Raw genomic sequence first — 15,405 nt, 5'->3', positions numbered from 1 at the left:
GTGGTTAGGAGAGAGAGCTGTGGGGGCGCCCCTGACCTCACACCAATCAGCCTGTCCACTGCCTGATTCTCGCTGACCCATCCAAGTCCCCATTTCCTCCGCCTCCTTTCCATCTTTTGGTCCTAAGTGCCTCCAGTCCTTGCTGATTTCCCTGCAAACCCTGAACACCTTAAACCAGGGTTGTAGACTGGTACATCAGAGCAAGAATGGAGACAACAGCCACCTCTGGCTGCTCTGGAAAGACCCCCTTTCCCAGAGCATGAGCCCTTCCGGCCTCAGCAGTCCTCACCACTCCCTAAAGCCCCGCCCCTGGCCTGCTTCACCTACTTGGGAAGCTCCCCCACCCCTGGCCCTACAGGAGTTTAAGTTGGCGCCACAGCCTTGGCATTTGAGCAGCAAACAGAAAGATGGGTGATGGGGTGGACTGGGGGGCTTCGGGCATCCCTCGGTGTCCACATCCTTTCTCAGAAGCGTGTTCCCTGACTCACCTGTTGAAACCCTTTGCCTTAACTTGCTCCGCTTGACGCTCACAGTAGTCCTGAGACAGGCAGGACTGGTTTCATGACCCTGTTTTCCAGATATGGCTGATGGCACCCAGGAATCAGAGGGGCTTTCTCGGGGCATGTCTGTCTATGGCAGTGGCTGAGATCTGAGTGCCTACAAGCCTAGAGCCCCATCCACACCACCAGTTGCTCCCCAGGCCCTGTCTCAGGCTACTCTTTGGGGCGATCATCAAGCATCATCTGTTGCCTGTTCTCTTGGCTCAGCCCTATGCCCCCGACATTCGCGTCTGTGATCCCAAGACGGTCTTTGTCTCTGTCGGTGAAGGGGGTGCAGTGGATGGCTTTATTCTGACCTCAGATCATGTGATTCCATCATTCCAGGACACAGAGGGACCACGAGCAAAGCCCTGGACCAGTCTGCTCAAGGAGGAGACCCCTGAGGTCAGTGGAGTCCTGAGAGGAGCAACAGAGCGCCGTGCCCAACAGCGCCCGACAGTCTCGAGAGGGCCTCCCTGCCACGGTCCCAGCGGGCCCTCACTGTGCTTCCTGAGCATGCCGGCATTCTGCCCATCTCCCAGCTCGGGAGACCCGGGCTGGAGCGCTTTGCCCATGAGTATGAGCGGAAGCCAGAACTCACCCAGGCCTGCTGACTCCCAGTCCCTTGTTAGGTTTCTATTTTTTTCACAAGATAATACAAAAACAGATCTTAGTATCCCAGATAAATATATATCTGCCTAGTTGGATTAGGCCAATTTTAGCAAAGGTGGCCCCAGGAAAGATGGATTTGAGTTAATAAAACAGCTGGGAATGTCTTTGCTAGTGTGCCCAAGGCTACTCCACGTCCTCAGAATACAGAGGTGGCCGAGACAGACCAGATTAGCCCCTGGCCTCAGGGAGCTTGCAGCCAACGTTGCAATTAAGCCATCCATAACCCGGTGACTTCAGAGAGAGATGACAAAAAACGGTGCTAAAGGTCAGGGTGGGAGACTCTGGGATGGTGGCTGCCTCCCACAGGGTGGTCTGAGGAGGCCCCTTGGAAGGCATCCGGTCTAGGCTGAGCCCTGTCTATTAAGAAGGAGTCAGCCAGCAAGAGAACAGCATTCCCTGTGGAAGGAACGGGGGAAAGCTTTGAAGTGGGAATGAGCCTAGCCCAATCCGGGAGGGGAGGAACTCCTGGAGGAGAAGAGGGTAGGGGAAGTAGGGGGTGGGCAGTGGGGAACTGGAGAGAGAGCTCATGAAATAGAGTGCTAGGCAGGGCAGCACCCCAGAGCAACACTATGGTTTTCTTTTTGCAACCCTCCTGCTTTTTCTATTATTTCCTGGTCCTCTGAAACTGTTGCCAGTCAATATTTCTGACAGGTTTGCCACACTGCCTACCCTGTGGTCCAGGATTTCTGGATGACCTGACCCCTGATTCACAGAGCTTCCAATGACTACAATTACTTGCAGATAGAGACCAAAGCACATTTTTAGTTCAGATGATAAATGAAAAAGAAGGGGAAAAGGCTTGGAGGATTGAAAATCAAAGGGTCTAATGTTACTGGAATTCTCCACAGAGTCCCATTACTTTGTGGCAAACAGCACAGAGGTTCACTGGAGGTGGGCAAAGGTTTTGATGAGAGAGAAATTTTTCAATAGCTCATTGAAGCTGATCGTTCCCTGGGACTTCCCAGATCATAAGAAACTGAGACCCCGTCTTTTGCCGAAGATCGTGTGAGGGTTTTCTAGAAATCTAATCAGCCCTGGGCAGCTGCTGTCACCCTCATTCCAGCTCCTAGTTGCCCGCAATGGGGCTGATGATCTGTGGAGCATGTCCTTTTGACCATGGCTCTGCTGTGGCTTGGGCCAGGAGGGTCGCCTCAGACATCTGTCTCATGAGCTTTTGCATCCTTCCTCAGCTGCCTCCCATCACCACAGTGACCAGCACGCAGGAGCCAGCCAGGGCAGCAGGGGGAGCCAGAGCCGTCAGTGAAGCCATCGACAGAATTGGCCTTTTGGGGAGCAGGTACTTATCTAAGCGGCTTCAGTACGAAAATAAGCAGCCCATAGTCATGCAGCCATGAGAATCTTATTAACTGAGGTTTTTCTTTGCATTTCCTATATGATTCCAGACCATTTAAAGCTGGTTGCTTAGACTGTATCCCCCCTCCCCCTCCCTTCAGCCCAGAAGCATGAAATTGACTTGATTGCTTTCAGACCCATCTCTTGGCTTGTTCGGTTTGGTTCAGCCAGTGTAAAACTTCAATCTTCTCCGAGCTTTCCAGGGAAGCGGCCCACACGGCAGGCAGTGACCCAAAGCAGTGCCCTTTGAACCTTCTTTTCTCTATTCAGAGTTCGTTCAAACTCTGCTTTCTAGTCCCTTCACACGTAGCTTCAGTGATCGGCACTGTCAGATTTTATTATCAAAATAAAGGCTTTCCTCTAGTCTTCAGGCCACATCGATCTTCAGAAAGATGCACCAGCCGGAGCCAGTAGGTTCAAGAATGCACTCGTACCCCACCGCACTCCCCAGGCTGCCGTGGAGAGTGGGCGCATGCTAGGCTGTGCAGTGCTGAGGGGCGAGAGCAGCTGGAGTCCAGCCTGCGTGGTGGTCGCTAAGCTGAGGCTCTGGCCTGGGGCTGCATCAGCCCTGAAAGATGGGGGCTTTTTCTTTGCATGAAGGAGGAGTTTCCTGGCCAAGCTTCGTACTCTCCAGATCTATGTCCACCCAGAGGCAGTTTGCCTTTGATAATTTCTAGAAAAATTCTGAATAGGCTAAAGGCACCGCTAGCCATTCCTCCAGGAGTCTGCAGACCCCAGATCGGAAACCACGCTGTGAACCCCTGTGACCATAAATCAGAACTTGAAGTTTCCTCCAGGAGCGAAAGGGCTGAGCCATGAGGATGTATCACATCAGATACAGTTTTATTTACAAGTGCTTCTTTCTTTGTCCTCAAGATCCTTTGTGCTTCAGGGTCTTGGGGATTCTCAGCCTTAAACAGCACAAGTGGGGTGTGTTTGCAGACGACCCTCTTCTGGGTTTGAAATGCTGTGTCCTCAGAAACTAGAGGTGCTGAGCAGGTCAGGAATTGGCAAACTTTTTCAGTAAAGGAGAGGAGGGCAGATTGGGCTAAGGGAACCGAAGTTGCTTAGACAAGAGGTCATGAAAGAGTTGCTCAGTCGTGTCCGACTCTTGGTGACCCCATGGGCTGTAGCCCATCAGGCTCCTCTTTTCCATGGAATTCTCCAGACAAGAATACTGCAGTGGGTAGCCATTCCCTTCTCCAGGGGATCTTCCCAACCCAGGAGTTGAACCCAGATCTCCTGCATTGCAGGCAGGTTCTTTACCATCTGAGCTACCAGGGAAGCCCCTTTCAGTAAAGGGCCAGATAACAAATCCTTTAGGCTTTCCACTCTTTGTTTTGTTTTCCGTTTAACACCATAAAACCATTCTTAGCTTTCAGGCCACATAGAAGCGGGCCGTGGGCTGCGTTCGATCCGCGGGCTGTACTGTGTGGACCCTGCTCTAGACTCTTGGGGCCGCACTGCGTCTTCATTGTGGCACACAGTGTTCCTCTAGTTCCGGAACGGGGGCTTCGTTGCCCTGCTAAGGGCATCTTAGTGGGATCTTAGTTTCCTGATCAGGGATCGAACCCGAGTCCCCCGTATTGGAACGTGGATGCTTAACCACTGGATGACCAGGGACATCTCCCCATCTAGACTTGTACAGGTTAAAAGTTTGCTTGAGAAGATCAGCTGACTCTGGCCCCAGGTGGTTTCTCTTGCTTGGCCCTTCTTTCGGGGCTAATTGTACAGTTATTTATAAAGGGAGAAAAGCAGCCCACGTGTGCCTTTGATCTCTCTGCTGGGTGTATTTTCTTCTCAAATTGTTACTTCTCTCTGAAATGGAAAAGTAAGCGTGGTACCCTTAATGGGAATGCTGTCTATTGTGTTATCATTTATTACTACTTGTTTGCTAAAACAAAAATCACATTTCAGACAACAGCAGAAGCTTCTGAAAGTCCTCCAGGCCATTGAAAGTGACTCCGCCCGTCTCGGCTGGGTTGTTTCACCCACGGAGGAGCAAGTGCTGGACCCAGAGGTGAGAACCTTGACTTGCGAGGCTTTCCCAGGGCATTCTCATCTTGCCTGCAGGCTGAGGGAAGAAGGGCCCCTCAGGACGGTCGTTTCTATCCTGTGGGAACTGCTCTGACAGCGGTAAACTTGCATCTTTCTGCCCAGGTCTCCATCCCCCCTCCCCAGCACTCAGACATCCATGTAATGAAGCACAGAGTTTCAGTGGACAGAAGTCTGTCCACCCAGGAGGAAATATAAGCAGCCTGTCTAATAGAAAAATATCCAACATCACTGATAATCAAGAAATAAAAATTAGGGCAACCTTAACATTCCATTGATATCTGAGTTAAATCATTTTTGATGATCACCTCTAGCACTGGCAAGGTTACAGTAAAACTGACCATCCTACTCTGCTGGCAGCAACAGAAATAAGGGTGGAAAGCTTTTGAAAAGCACAAAGGACAGACTTAGGCAAAGCCCTAGAAATATTTACGTCTTCCAGCCTGACAAGCCTACTTCTTTACCCTAAAGAAACCACTCAACAGAAATTAATAAATATATAGGCACAAAAATGTCTATTCGAAAAGTATTGAAAGTAGGTGGAAGTGAATGTCTCACAATAATACAGTTAATCAGAAAAGTATGATATATGGGCACCATGCAGTTATGTAAAAGGATGGACATTTCATTATGGAGGTTATGCAGATAGAAAATGTTAAGGACATAAAATTAACTGCAAAAGGTAATGTTCATCTTCATGAAGTCTAATATTATTGAGTCACGGAGTCCAATATTATTATAGCAAGTGGGCAAAGATATGGCTGGCCGAGTGGTTCGATGGAGCTGAGACATGAAGAATGAAAGGGCAAGAGGGCATCAGGATGGAGGAATAACAGGTGATGCTTTTCTCTTTTTTGGTCAAATGGTTTGTGTCCAACACATCCTCTCCCCACTTGCTATACCCAAGCCTTTCTTATAACTGTTTGGTACAGCAGTCACTCACCTTGTGATTGGCCGATGGAGACTTAACAGGAAGTCCTCCCAAAGGCACACGTAAAGCTCATATGACATCAGAAGGAGCCCTGCTGCAACCTAGACTGGAGTTCTGGCTTGGAGTCTTTACCATCATTTAGAGGTCGTGTGACCCTAGACAAGCCTCTTAAGCTGTCTGGTCCTGGGAGTGGATGGCTGTCCACTTGGGGAAATAATCCACAGCCCGAGGGGCCGCTGTGTGGCTACAACAGGAAAGGTCTCTGAGGGCAAGTGGCTTGGTGCCTGGCACCAAGGCAAGGGGGAACCAGGAAATATGCCTTCTAGAAAAATCTACGGAAAGCAAAGCTAGTGGCAGCCCACTCCCGTACTCTTGCCTGGAAAATCCCACGGACGGAGGAGCCTGGTGGGCTGCAGTCCATGGGGTCACTAGGAGTCAGACACAACTGAGCGACTTCACTTTCACTTTCCACTTTCCACTTTCATGCATTGGAGAAGGAAATGGCAACCCACTCCAGTGTTCTTGCCTGGAGAATCCCAGGGAAGGCGGAGCCTGATGGGCTGCCGTCTATGGGGTCGCACAGAGTCAGACACGACTGAAGCGACTTAGCAGCAGCAGCAGCAGCAGCAGCATTCTCCCTGTATGATGTAGTTGCTTTCTTAGCTATAAAGATCCTAAGTGTGGTGAAACCTCAGTCACATTAAAAAGAACCTAGATGGGACTTCCCTGGTGATACATTGGATAAGAATCCACCTGCCAAGGCAGGGGACATGGGTTCGCTCCCCAGTCAGGGAAGATTCTGCATGCTGAGGAGCAGCAAAGCCCAAGTGCCGAAAATACCGAGCCAGTGGCCTAGAGCCTGAGAGCCACAACTACTGAATCCGAGTGCTGCAACTACTGAAGCCCTCGTGCCCCAAGCCTGCGCTCCCGAATAAGAGAAGCCACCTCAGTGAGAAGCCCGTGCAATGCAATAAAGAGTAGCTCCTGCTCATTGCAACTAGAGAAAGCCTGCACACAGCAACGAAGACCCGGGACAACCAAAAATTAATTAATAAAAAAAAAAAAACTTGGATGGATCAAGTCTCCTTATATTATAGGAGACAAGAAACCCAGGGCAAACTGACTTACACAACAAAGAGAAGAAAAATGAGAGATTTCTTTGTAGTGAATGTCATAGTCGGGCTCAGGTAGGGCTTGATCCAGAAGCTTACACAGTGTCTGCACCATGTCAGCTGAATCTCTGAGCCCCATCCCCACCTCGGTGCCCAGTCCCAGCTCTGCTCCCTCCCTATGATCTCTCAACAGTGATTCCCATTTCTCCCCCTTATACCCTGAGACCCCACAGTCAGGAGAACTGAGCGGTTTCTCCACACACAGATCTGAGACCAGGTCACATGCCCATCACTGACTCCCTCTCTCCAGGTGGTCCAGGCATCAGGACATCCTGATCGACTGGACCAGTTCAGCTCCTCCTTGGGGTAGGAAAGCATCTTTCTCCTTGTTATCTCACGGCTCAGAAAAGAGAAGGGGCAACTTTGACAAAAGAAAAGCAGGTGGTCTTGGTGAAAGAGGGGCAGTGATACCAGGGTCCAGAAGCTTCCCAGCCAGTGTTCGCCTCACACCCCCTCCCTCCTAAATCGAGCAGGACTCAGCATTAGGTTGCAGCACCGACAACTTGGGACACTTCCTTAGTTAACAGACCCTTCAGCTTCTTCATTTAGAAACGCTGCTGAGGGCATTCACACTTTTAGATTGCACGGGGCGTGAGATCCAGCAGCCCCTCCTGGGGGCAGCTCTCCTCCCATCTGGCCTCCCCGCGACGGCCCACAGCCGAGGTGACCAGTGCCACTTCTTCACGCCTCCCACGGGGCTTACCTGGCAGCGGATGCGCCTCCCAAGCATAGTTGATTAACCTCCCGAACCTCACGCCTTGAGCCGGGCCAGTGGAATTTTATCACCTTCCTGCCAGCCTGGGACTCAGGCCCAAGGCAACAGAGGGCTTGGCCCTGGCTCCACATGGGCCCGTGGCAGAGAAGGAGGAAGCCGTGGGGTCTGCTAATAAAAACAGGCCCTACGTTCCCTCCGGGAGCGGGGAGCTGACCTCCCTCCCTCCGCATCCCCGGCCCATCGCCTGGCAATCAAGGCTCATCCAAACGCACGCTGAGAGCGCTAGCACGTCTCGCTGGCTATTAATTAAAAAAAATAAGTAGGGAACAGTTGCTGTTCATTTGCTCAGCTTCCTGCTCACAGGACCGTCGCAGATTACAGTGCTAATTAAGAGAGGGCATGTGCATGTGGGGAAGGCACCATTTTCTGAGCGGCTGATCCGTGGAGACCAGCCCTGCGGTCGGGGCGACAAGGGGCCTCAGGAAGCCGTTCCACGGCATGGCCATTGATTGATGGTGTTCACGCCCTCCCAGACCAGACAGCCTGCCCGAGAAGGAGGTGGGCATTAAAATCAGTGGAGGAGAGACATGGGCAGAAATGGCCACTTACAGAGGGCATACAGGTCGGGACTGCTGACCCGGCCTTCTCGGGGCATTCACACGTGCTTAGTCACTCAGTCGTGTCCGACTCTTTGCGACTCTTTGGACTGTAGCCTGCCAGGCTCCTCTGTCCATGGGATTTTTCAGGCAAGAATACTGGAGTGGGTTGCCATGCCCTCCTCCAGGGGATCTTCCCAACCCAGGAACTGAACCCGAATCTCCTGGGTCTGCTGCGTTGCAGGCTGTTTCTTTACCCACTGAGCCACGCATGTATCCTGATTAATCTCCAGGATAGGATTGTCAGATTGATGGTGTCATCTCCTGGCCCCCATCCAGGCAGAGGGATGTCAACTGACCTGCCCAGCGTCCTGTGTTATCTACTGCAGTGGTCCCCAGCCCTTTTGGCACCAGGGATCGATTTCGTGAAAGATAGTTTTTCCACGGACCGGGGGTGAGGGGATGGTTTCGGGATGATTCAAGCATATTACAGTTATTGTGTGCTTTTATCCCCCTAATCTATCATGCTGCTGCTGATCTGACAGGTGGCACTGGTCCTCGCCCCGGAAGTCGGGGACCCCTGATCTACTGTATTACATAGGCTGTCTAGGCTGCCACAACCACGTGCCATAGTCTGGGGGCTTAAACAACGGAGACTGCTTTTCTCACCAATCCAGGAACAAGGTGTTGGCAGGCAGGCTTTCTTCTGAGGCCCGTCCTTGGCTTGCACATGGCCACCTTCTCATTGTGTCCCCACATGGCCTTTTCTCTGTGCTTGCCCATCCCTGGTGTCTCTCTTGGTGTCCGAATGTCCCCTTCTTGGAAGGACATCAGTCAGAGTGGGTTAGGCCCACCCTAATAGCCTTATTGTGTCTTAATTACCTCTTTCTAGGCCCTATCCGCTTCTGACCAATTAGGGTTTGGGCTTCAGTATCTGAATTCTCAGTGTGGGGGGGCGGGGTGGAGGTGACACAGTTTAGTCCCTACTGAAGTGAAAGTCGCTCAGTGGTGTCCAACTCTTTTCAACCCCATGGACTATACAGTCCATGAAATTCTCCAGGCCAGATATCTGCCCAATTCAGCAGAAGTTGTGATGTGCCTACAGGACCTGAACCCTTGGTCATGGGTGAGAAAAGTGCATATTCAGAAAGAATCTGATGCCTTTAAACATTTTAAAATTTTATTTTATTATTGCTTATTTATTTTTGGCTGCGCTGAGTCTTCCTCGCTGCTCCCGGGCTTTCTCTAATTGCGGTGAGTGGGGGCTACCCTCCAGTTGCTGTGTGTGGTGATTTCTCTCGTTGCAGAGCACTGGCTCAGTAGTTGGGGCTCACAGGTTTAGTTGCTCTGTATGTGGGATCCTCCTAGACCAGTGATCAAACCCGTGTGCCCTTCACTGGCAGGTGGATTCTTAACTGCTGGACCATGAGAGACATCCCTTTAAACATTTTTTGCTATTTGTGGACTCTTACAGAAAATACTAAGTGCCAGGGTTCACTGATAACTTTTTTTTTTGGCCGCACTGAGTGGCTTGCGGAATCTTAGTTCCTTGACCAGGGATGGAACCTGCGCCCCAGCAGGGAAAGAAGAGAGTCCTAACCACTGGACCGCCAGGGAGTCCCCACAGTAACTATGTTTTAAATGCCTTACAAATATGAACTCATTAAATCTCCATGGTAACCATCTGTAATGGGTGCTTCTCTTATCCTCGTGGTACAGATGGGGAAACCAAGGCACCGAGAGCCTAAATACCTTGTCACTTCACGGTCGAGCTGGATTCCTCCTGTCCTGTTTTCATCCACTGGCATTACGTTTCTTCTTGTTAAGGACAAATCGGGACCGAAAGCGGAAGAGATCAAAGATGCCATCTACGTGACCATGGAAATCCTGTCCAACTGGGGCAACACGTCGTGGGTGGGCCTCACGGAAGTTGAGTTCTTCGACCTGAACAACACAAAGCTCTACGTGTCGCCCCATGACGTGGATATCCGGAACACAGACATGCCGGGGGACCTGGGCCACTTGGTCAACAGGAACTTAGCTGTAAGTGGAGGTGGTCCTGAGTGAGCCTTGGCCTCATGCTTTAACGCATTTTTTTCTGTCCAGGATAAGTCCACGGTGAGGGTGTGGGTGTGGGGAGGGGAAGGATGTTGTGATTGTCTCAGCCATTCATTTGGGCAGAGTGGGGAGGAGCCTGGGAACAAGGTACAGGCAGAGCCTCCAAATGGTACCCCCCACTCCCTGAGCGCTTTTTCAGATCCCTGCTCAATGGGGGTTTCTTTGGGGGTTTGGGGGACAAAGAGGAGCCAATTCACCCCGTTTTATCTACCTTTGCGGTTTACCACAGTCATCACCACCAAACACGGGACCTGGGGAAGGGGAGTGTCATTGAGGTCCTAGTTTTGTAGACGAAAAAACTAAGACTTGGACAAGGGCATTGACTTGGTCAAGGTCACAGAGCTGGAAGGTGCGGGAGGGGCAAACCCTGCAGCCTGGCCCAGGGCCCATGTTCCCCCTCCGGGCCCTGCTTTCCTGGGACACAAAACACACCTAGAAAACATGGAACATTGCTTCCTTTCAAATATCTAAAAGTTAAAGAAAGAAAAGCTCTGGCACTTTCTCTTCCTGCCACTTGCAAGCTGGACACAGGAGACTGAAGTAAGCTGAGACAGACTGCCCAGCACTGACATCTGTACTGTGCTGTGGGCTTCAGCGTCTGTCACCTTGACCTCTGGGAGGGGCCTGGGACACGGGACCAGAGGTTGCCTCTGGGTCATGGAACGGGCCGAACAAGGGACAGGGCGATAGGAAGGCTTTCTCTGAGATGCTTTTTTGTACCTTTTTAATTTCCTGCCCTGTACATATATTTTCTATTGCAAAGAACAAATTATTAGTTTTTTTCAAACATTTTATGTATTTATTTATTTTTGGCTGTGCCGAGTCTTCGTTGCTGTGCTCAGGCTTTCTCTAGTTGTGGCCAGCGAGGCTACATTTCGTTGCGGGGCACGGACTTCTCACTGCGGTGGCTTCCCTTGTTGCAGAGCGCAGGCTCTAGGCTCTTGGGCTTCAGCAGTTGCGGCGCCCGGGCTCCAGAGCGCGGGCTCAGTAGTTCTGGTGCGTGGGGTTACTTAGCCCTGTGGGATGTGGGGTCTTCCCAGACCGGGAATCAAACCCGGGTCCACTGCATCAGCAGGCAAATTCTTATCCACTGCGCCACCAGGGAAGTCGAAATCATTAATTTTTTTAAAAGAATTGAAAATGAAAACGGTTGTCACAGTTGTAGTTCTTGCCTTATGCCAGGCACAGTGCTAAGTATGTCGTATGTATAATCTTATTTAAACATAACAGTGCACAGACCCGAGAAGCAGAAAGGCCTGGCTCCAAGCTTAATCACGTACCGCTTCATGACCACCAGTAACTTACCTAACATCTACTTGGTTTTCTCATCTGTGAAACGGGGATCATAGTGGCACTTACCTTGACACAATTGTAAGGATCAATGTAAATATAAAGAACTTGGCACCATGCCTCCGAAAGAGCTCTGAAACACCAGCTGTTGCTGTGTTCATTGTTACCAGTCGTAGTAGTAGTAATACAGTGAGTGCTAAGTCGCTTCACTTGTGTCTGACTCTTTGCAATGCCATGGACTGTAACCTGCCAGGCTCCTCTGTCCATGGGGTTCTCCAGGCAAGAATACTGGAGTGGGTTGCCATGCCTTCCTCCAGGGGATTTTCCCAACCCAGGGATCAAACCCATGTCTCTTTTGTCTCCTGCATTGGCAGGCGAGTTCTTTACCGCTAATGCCACCTCTGTGAAGCAAATATTAATCCCATTTAAAGAAAAAGAAGCCAGAAAGGAGGGCTTTGAAATCCCCAGTTCTAGATATCCAGGTTCTGGTCTTGACTCTGTGGCCTTGGGCATCTTACCTTCCTTCTCTGAGAGTCAGCTTTTTCCCTCCTCCTGTAGAATGGGAGTAGGAGACCTGGATAATCTATGTGATTCTTATTTTGCCAGCAAAAGACCCTGAATCTGGCTCGCTTTAGCAAATTTTTGGAAAGAAAATGTGTTGCAAGCCTTTTGCATAGCTGGCATATTCACTGAGACTCAGGCCAGAATCGGACAGGCCCCATGGGAAACTTGGGGATTCTGGGTAACATCCAGGGATACCTAAACACCGGAAGTTTGGTCATTTTTTTGGTGGGAGGCTGCCCTGTTTGTTGGTTGATTGGTTGCTTAAATGGTTTGTTATTTTGTCTTTCTGCTGGGGTTATCCAGTCCCAGGAGAGGAAGGCTGATGGACCAACCTGACTAGGAGGCTCAGGTGCCAGTTCCACTAAGATGCCCCAGTGGGGCAGGGAGGGAATCCTCCCTGAAGAAATTCATGGCTGTTACTGAAAGAAAGGCAGTGTAGATGTGAGATAGCCAAGAAACACCGCCTGTCCACAGGGCTGGACAGAGCGGTCTGAGCGCTCTTAAAGATCAGCTATGTGACCTTGAAGGAAACAGGCCCCCCGTGGGCCACGACCACTTGGATGCTCTGGCCTTGCATTCCCTGCTCTTCCTGCTTCAAGTCTGTGGACTCCCGCATGTGCCGCTGGGGCTTGGACTGGCCCTCGCCAAACCTCTCCGGTCCCCCTTGTGCACAAGGCTGCGAGTGGCGTTTTGGAAGTCTGCTGTACAGAACAGAGCACACCAGGGGCGATAAAAAGCATCATTGGATTTGATGGGGACCAATTCTGATGATTACTCTCCCCTTTCCTCTGCTTAGCAGAGGCTGACGAGCTTTGCCTTGTCATAGCAGTGAGGACTTTAGCCCAGGGTTTTGGTGGGGTTTTTTGTTTTCTGTTTAGTTTTGGGCCTTGAGGCTGGGACATGAGACAGTTGTCTCACCTTAAGCTGCTGAATCTCCAGGCCCAGCTGTGGGTGGGCTGCATTCCTCCTGCCATTCTGGTCTGGGGTCTCTCTGATAGTCATCCTGTGTGTCAGGTCCAGGGCCACCAGAGCACACCACCTCTCAGAACCATCACGTTCACTGGGCCTTGGACATCCCTTGCTGAATTTCACTTTGGGATGGCTCTCCCCATTTGGTAAATGGGAAAACCAAGTCTCCAGGAAGACTAGTGACTCCCCCAGGCCACACTTCTGTGGAGTGGCTGGGCTCAGCTGGAAGCTGAACAGATGGTACAGCAGAGTCTGGGTTTGAAAGAGAAGTTACTTCAGTGGATGTGATTGGGGGACACGTCGGGGGTGTGAGTGCCCCATGTTTGGTGCAAACCCTCCTCCCTGCCCTGCCTGCCCCGTCTCTCTCATCGGCCTCCCCCCAGGCTCACGGCTTCAAGATAACTCCAAATTTATACACCCAGCCCTGTCTGCTTCTCTGAGTTCCTGACTCAAATGTCAGTTTCCACTCCATGTCTCGGACCTCAGAGATCTAAAACCTAAGTTTCAATTCCCCTGCCCAAGGCCACATCTCTTCCTTCTCCAGCAGTCTTTTGCTTAGAAAATGGCATTCTCTTCTGCTCAGCTGCCAAGCTCACCACTTCTTTGATTGCCCCACGCCCTCCTCCCCTTCAAGCACATCAACCCGTCCTATTGATTCCTCCTCCAACTCGGAGCCTGGACTTGGCCCCTTCTCTCCCTTTCCATCGGCTCCTCCCAAGTCCCTCTCACTGGAGCATTAAACGGCCGCCGCTCTCGTTCCTTTCTTCCATTCTTGCCCCATCCACTCCACTTTCCACCCTGTACCCAAAGGGAGCCTTTACAAATGTCACCTCCCCTGATTAAACCTCTGCCGTGACTTTCTGGGAGAAATGGGATGCCTCCCTGGGATCTGGGAGGCTGTCTGTAAACACGCCTCCAGCTCCTCTCTGCCTGCTGCACCCACCAGGCTCCAGAAGCCACAGGGTTCCCTTCTGCTCCTCTGATCTGCCAAGCTCGTTCTCACCCCTGTGTTCGGCCCTTGCTGCCTCCTCTGCCCAGAGCATGCCTCCTTCAGATGTTCACATGGCTCCTTCCTTTCTCCTCACTCAGATATCAGCCCAGCTATCACTTTCTCAGTAAGACCTGCCCTGACCCTACAAACTGGAGGAGTTCTGTTCCCTCTCCACCACAGTCTCGATCACATCAGCCTTTCTCATTTTCTTCAGAGCAGTTCTAGCTCTAAAAAATGATCCTGTTTGCTTGTTTCTGATCTGACTCCTCTCATCAACCTGTAAGTTCTTGTCTGTCCTATTCACACTATATTTCCAGCACATAAAGCAATACATTTTTGAAGTTTTTTGTAAAAAAATAATTATAGTCTCACAGAAAATCGTAAAAAAAAAAAAGGTGCAGAAAAGAGAATGACAAAGCCAAAAGATGTTTTATTTGAAAGAATCAATAAAATGAGTAAACCTCAATTGAGTGAAGAAAGGGGGAAAATATTCAAACTACTAAAATCAGAAATGAAAAGGGGGCCGTTACTACCAAACTTACAGAAATAGAAGGGAATTTTTTATTCCCTTTTATTACGGGAGTATTATGAACAATTTTATGCCAACAAGTTAGATATCCCAGATGAAATGGACAGATTCCTAGAAAGACATGAATTACCAAAACTGACTCAAGAAGGAAGAAAAAATCTGATTAGACCTATAGCAAGAAAAGAGACTGAATTAGTAATCAATAAAAAAAGAAAGAAGAAAAGCCCAGGACCAGATGGCTTCACGGGTGAATCTTACCAAATATTTAAAGAATTAACACCAGTCCTTCACACACTGTCCTAAAAGAGGAAAAACTCATTTTCCAAGGCCACGATTACCCTGAAGCCAGAACCAGACAAAGCCATCAGAAGAAAACTACAGACCTATCTTGGCCCTTATGAATATAGACGTAAAAATCCTTAATAAAACATTAGCAAATCAAATCTAGTAGTGTATAAAAAGATTTATGTATCAAGACCTAGTGGAATTCATTCCAAGAATGCAAAGCTTTCAACAAACGAAAATCAGCCGGTTGAATATGACATGTTAACACAATAAAGGGGGAAATAATCACATGGCGTCTTAATAGACACAGAAGAGGCATTTGATAAAATTCAACATTCTTTAATGATAAAAAACATCAACAAACCAAGAACAGAAGGAAAGATCCTCAATCTGATAAAGGGTATCTGTGAAAATCCATGGCTAACATCATACTGAGTGGTGAAAGACTAAAAGTTTACCCCTAAGGTCAGAAATGGGTCAAGGATGCCTACTTTCACTCCTCCTATTCAACACTGTTCTGGAGATTCTACTCAAGAAAGTTAAGCTAGAAAAGGCTGGAAACAAAGAAATAAACCATATTTGCAGGTGATATGATCTTATTAAAAATCGTGAAGGATCAAGAAAAT

The 15,405-nt window shown here is 49.8% G+C and overlaps 1 protein-coding gene across 13 annotated transcripts in view; it reads left to right on the top strand.

Annotated features, from left to right (window-relative positions):
* Positions 1–15,405, top strand: part of KATNIP (katanin interacting protein) — a 229,795-nt gene that overhangs the window by 135,872 nt on the left and 78,518 nt on the right. For 8 of the 13 annotated variants that reach the window (XM_086375198.1, XM_086375199.1, XM_086375192.1 and 5 more), the window contains 4 exons: positions 885–944; positions 2,402–2,508; positions 4,482–4,584; positions 9,753–10,076. In XM_086375198.1, the coding sequence (XP_086231324.1) occupies positions 885–944; positions 2,402–2,508; positions 4,482–4,584; positions 9,753–10,076 (594 nt within the window). The remainder of the gene's footprint in view (positions 1–884; positions 945–2,401; positions 2,509–4,481; positions 4,585–9,752; positions 10,077–15,405) is intronic. The other 5 variants (XM_086375203.1, XM_086375204.1, XM_086375197.1 and 2 more) reach the window with 1 other exon arrangement.

Source organism: Bos grunniens, chromosome 25, assembly GCF_055505025.1.
Source record: "Bos grunniens cultivar Pamir isolate PY7600 chromosome 25, Bosgru_T2T1.0, whole genome shotgun sequence".
Classification (NCBI taxonomy): domain Eukaryota; kingdom Metazoa; phylum Chordata; class Mammalia; order Artiodactyla; family Bovidae; genus Bos; species Bos grunniens.
This window is presented reverse-complemented; position numbering and strand designations above follow the sequence as displayed.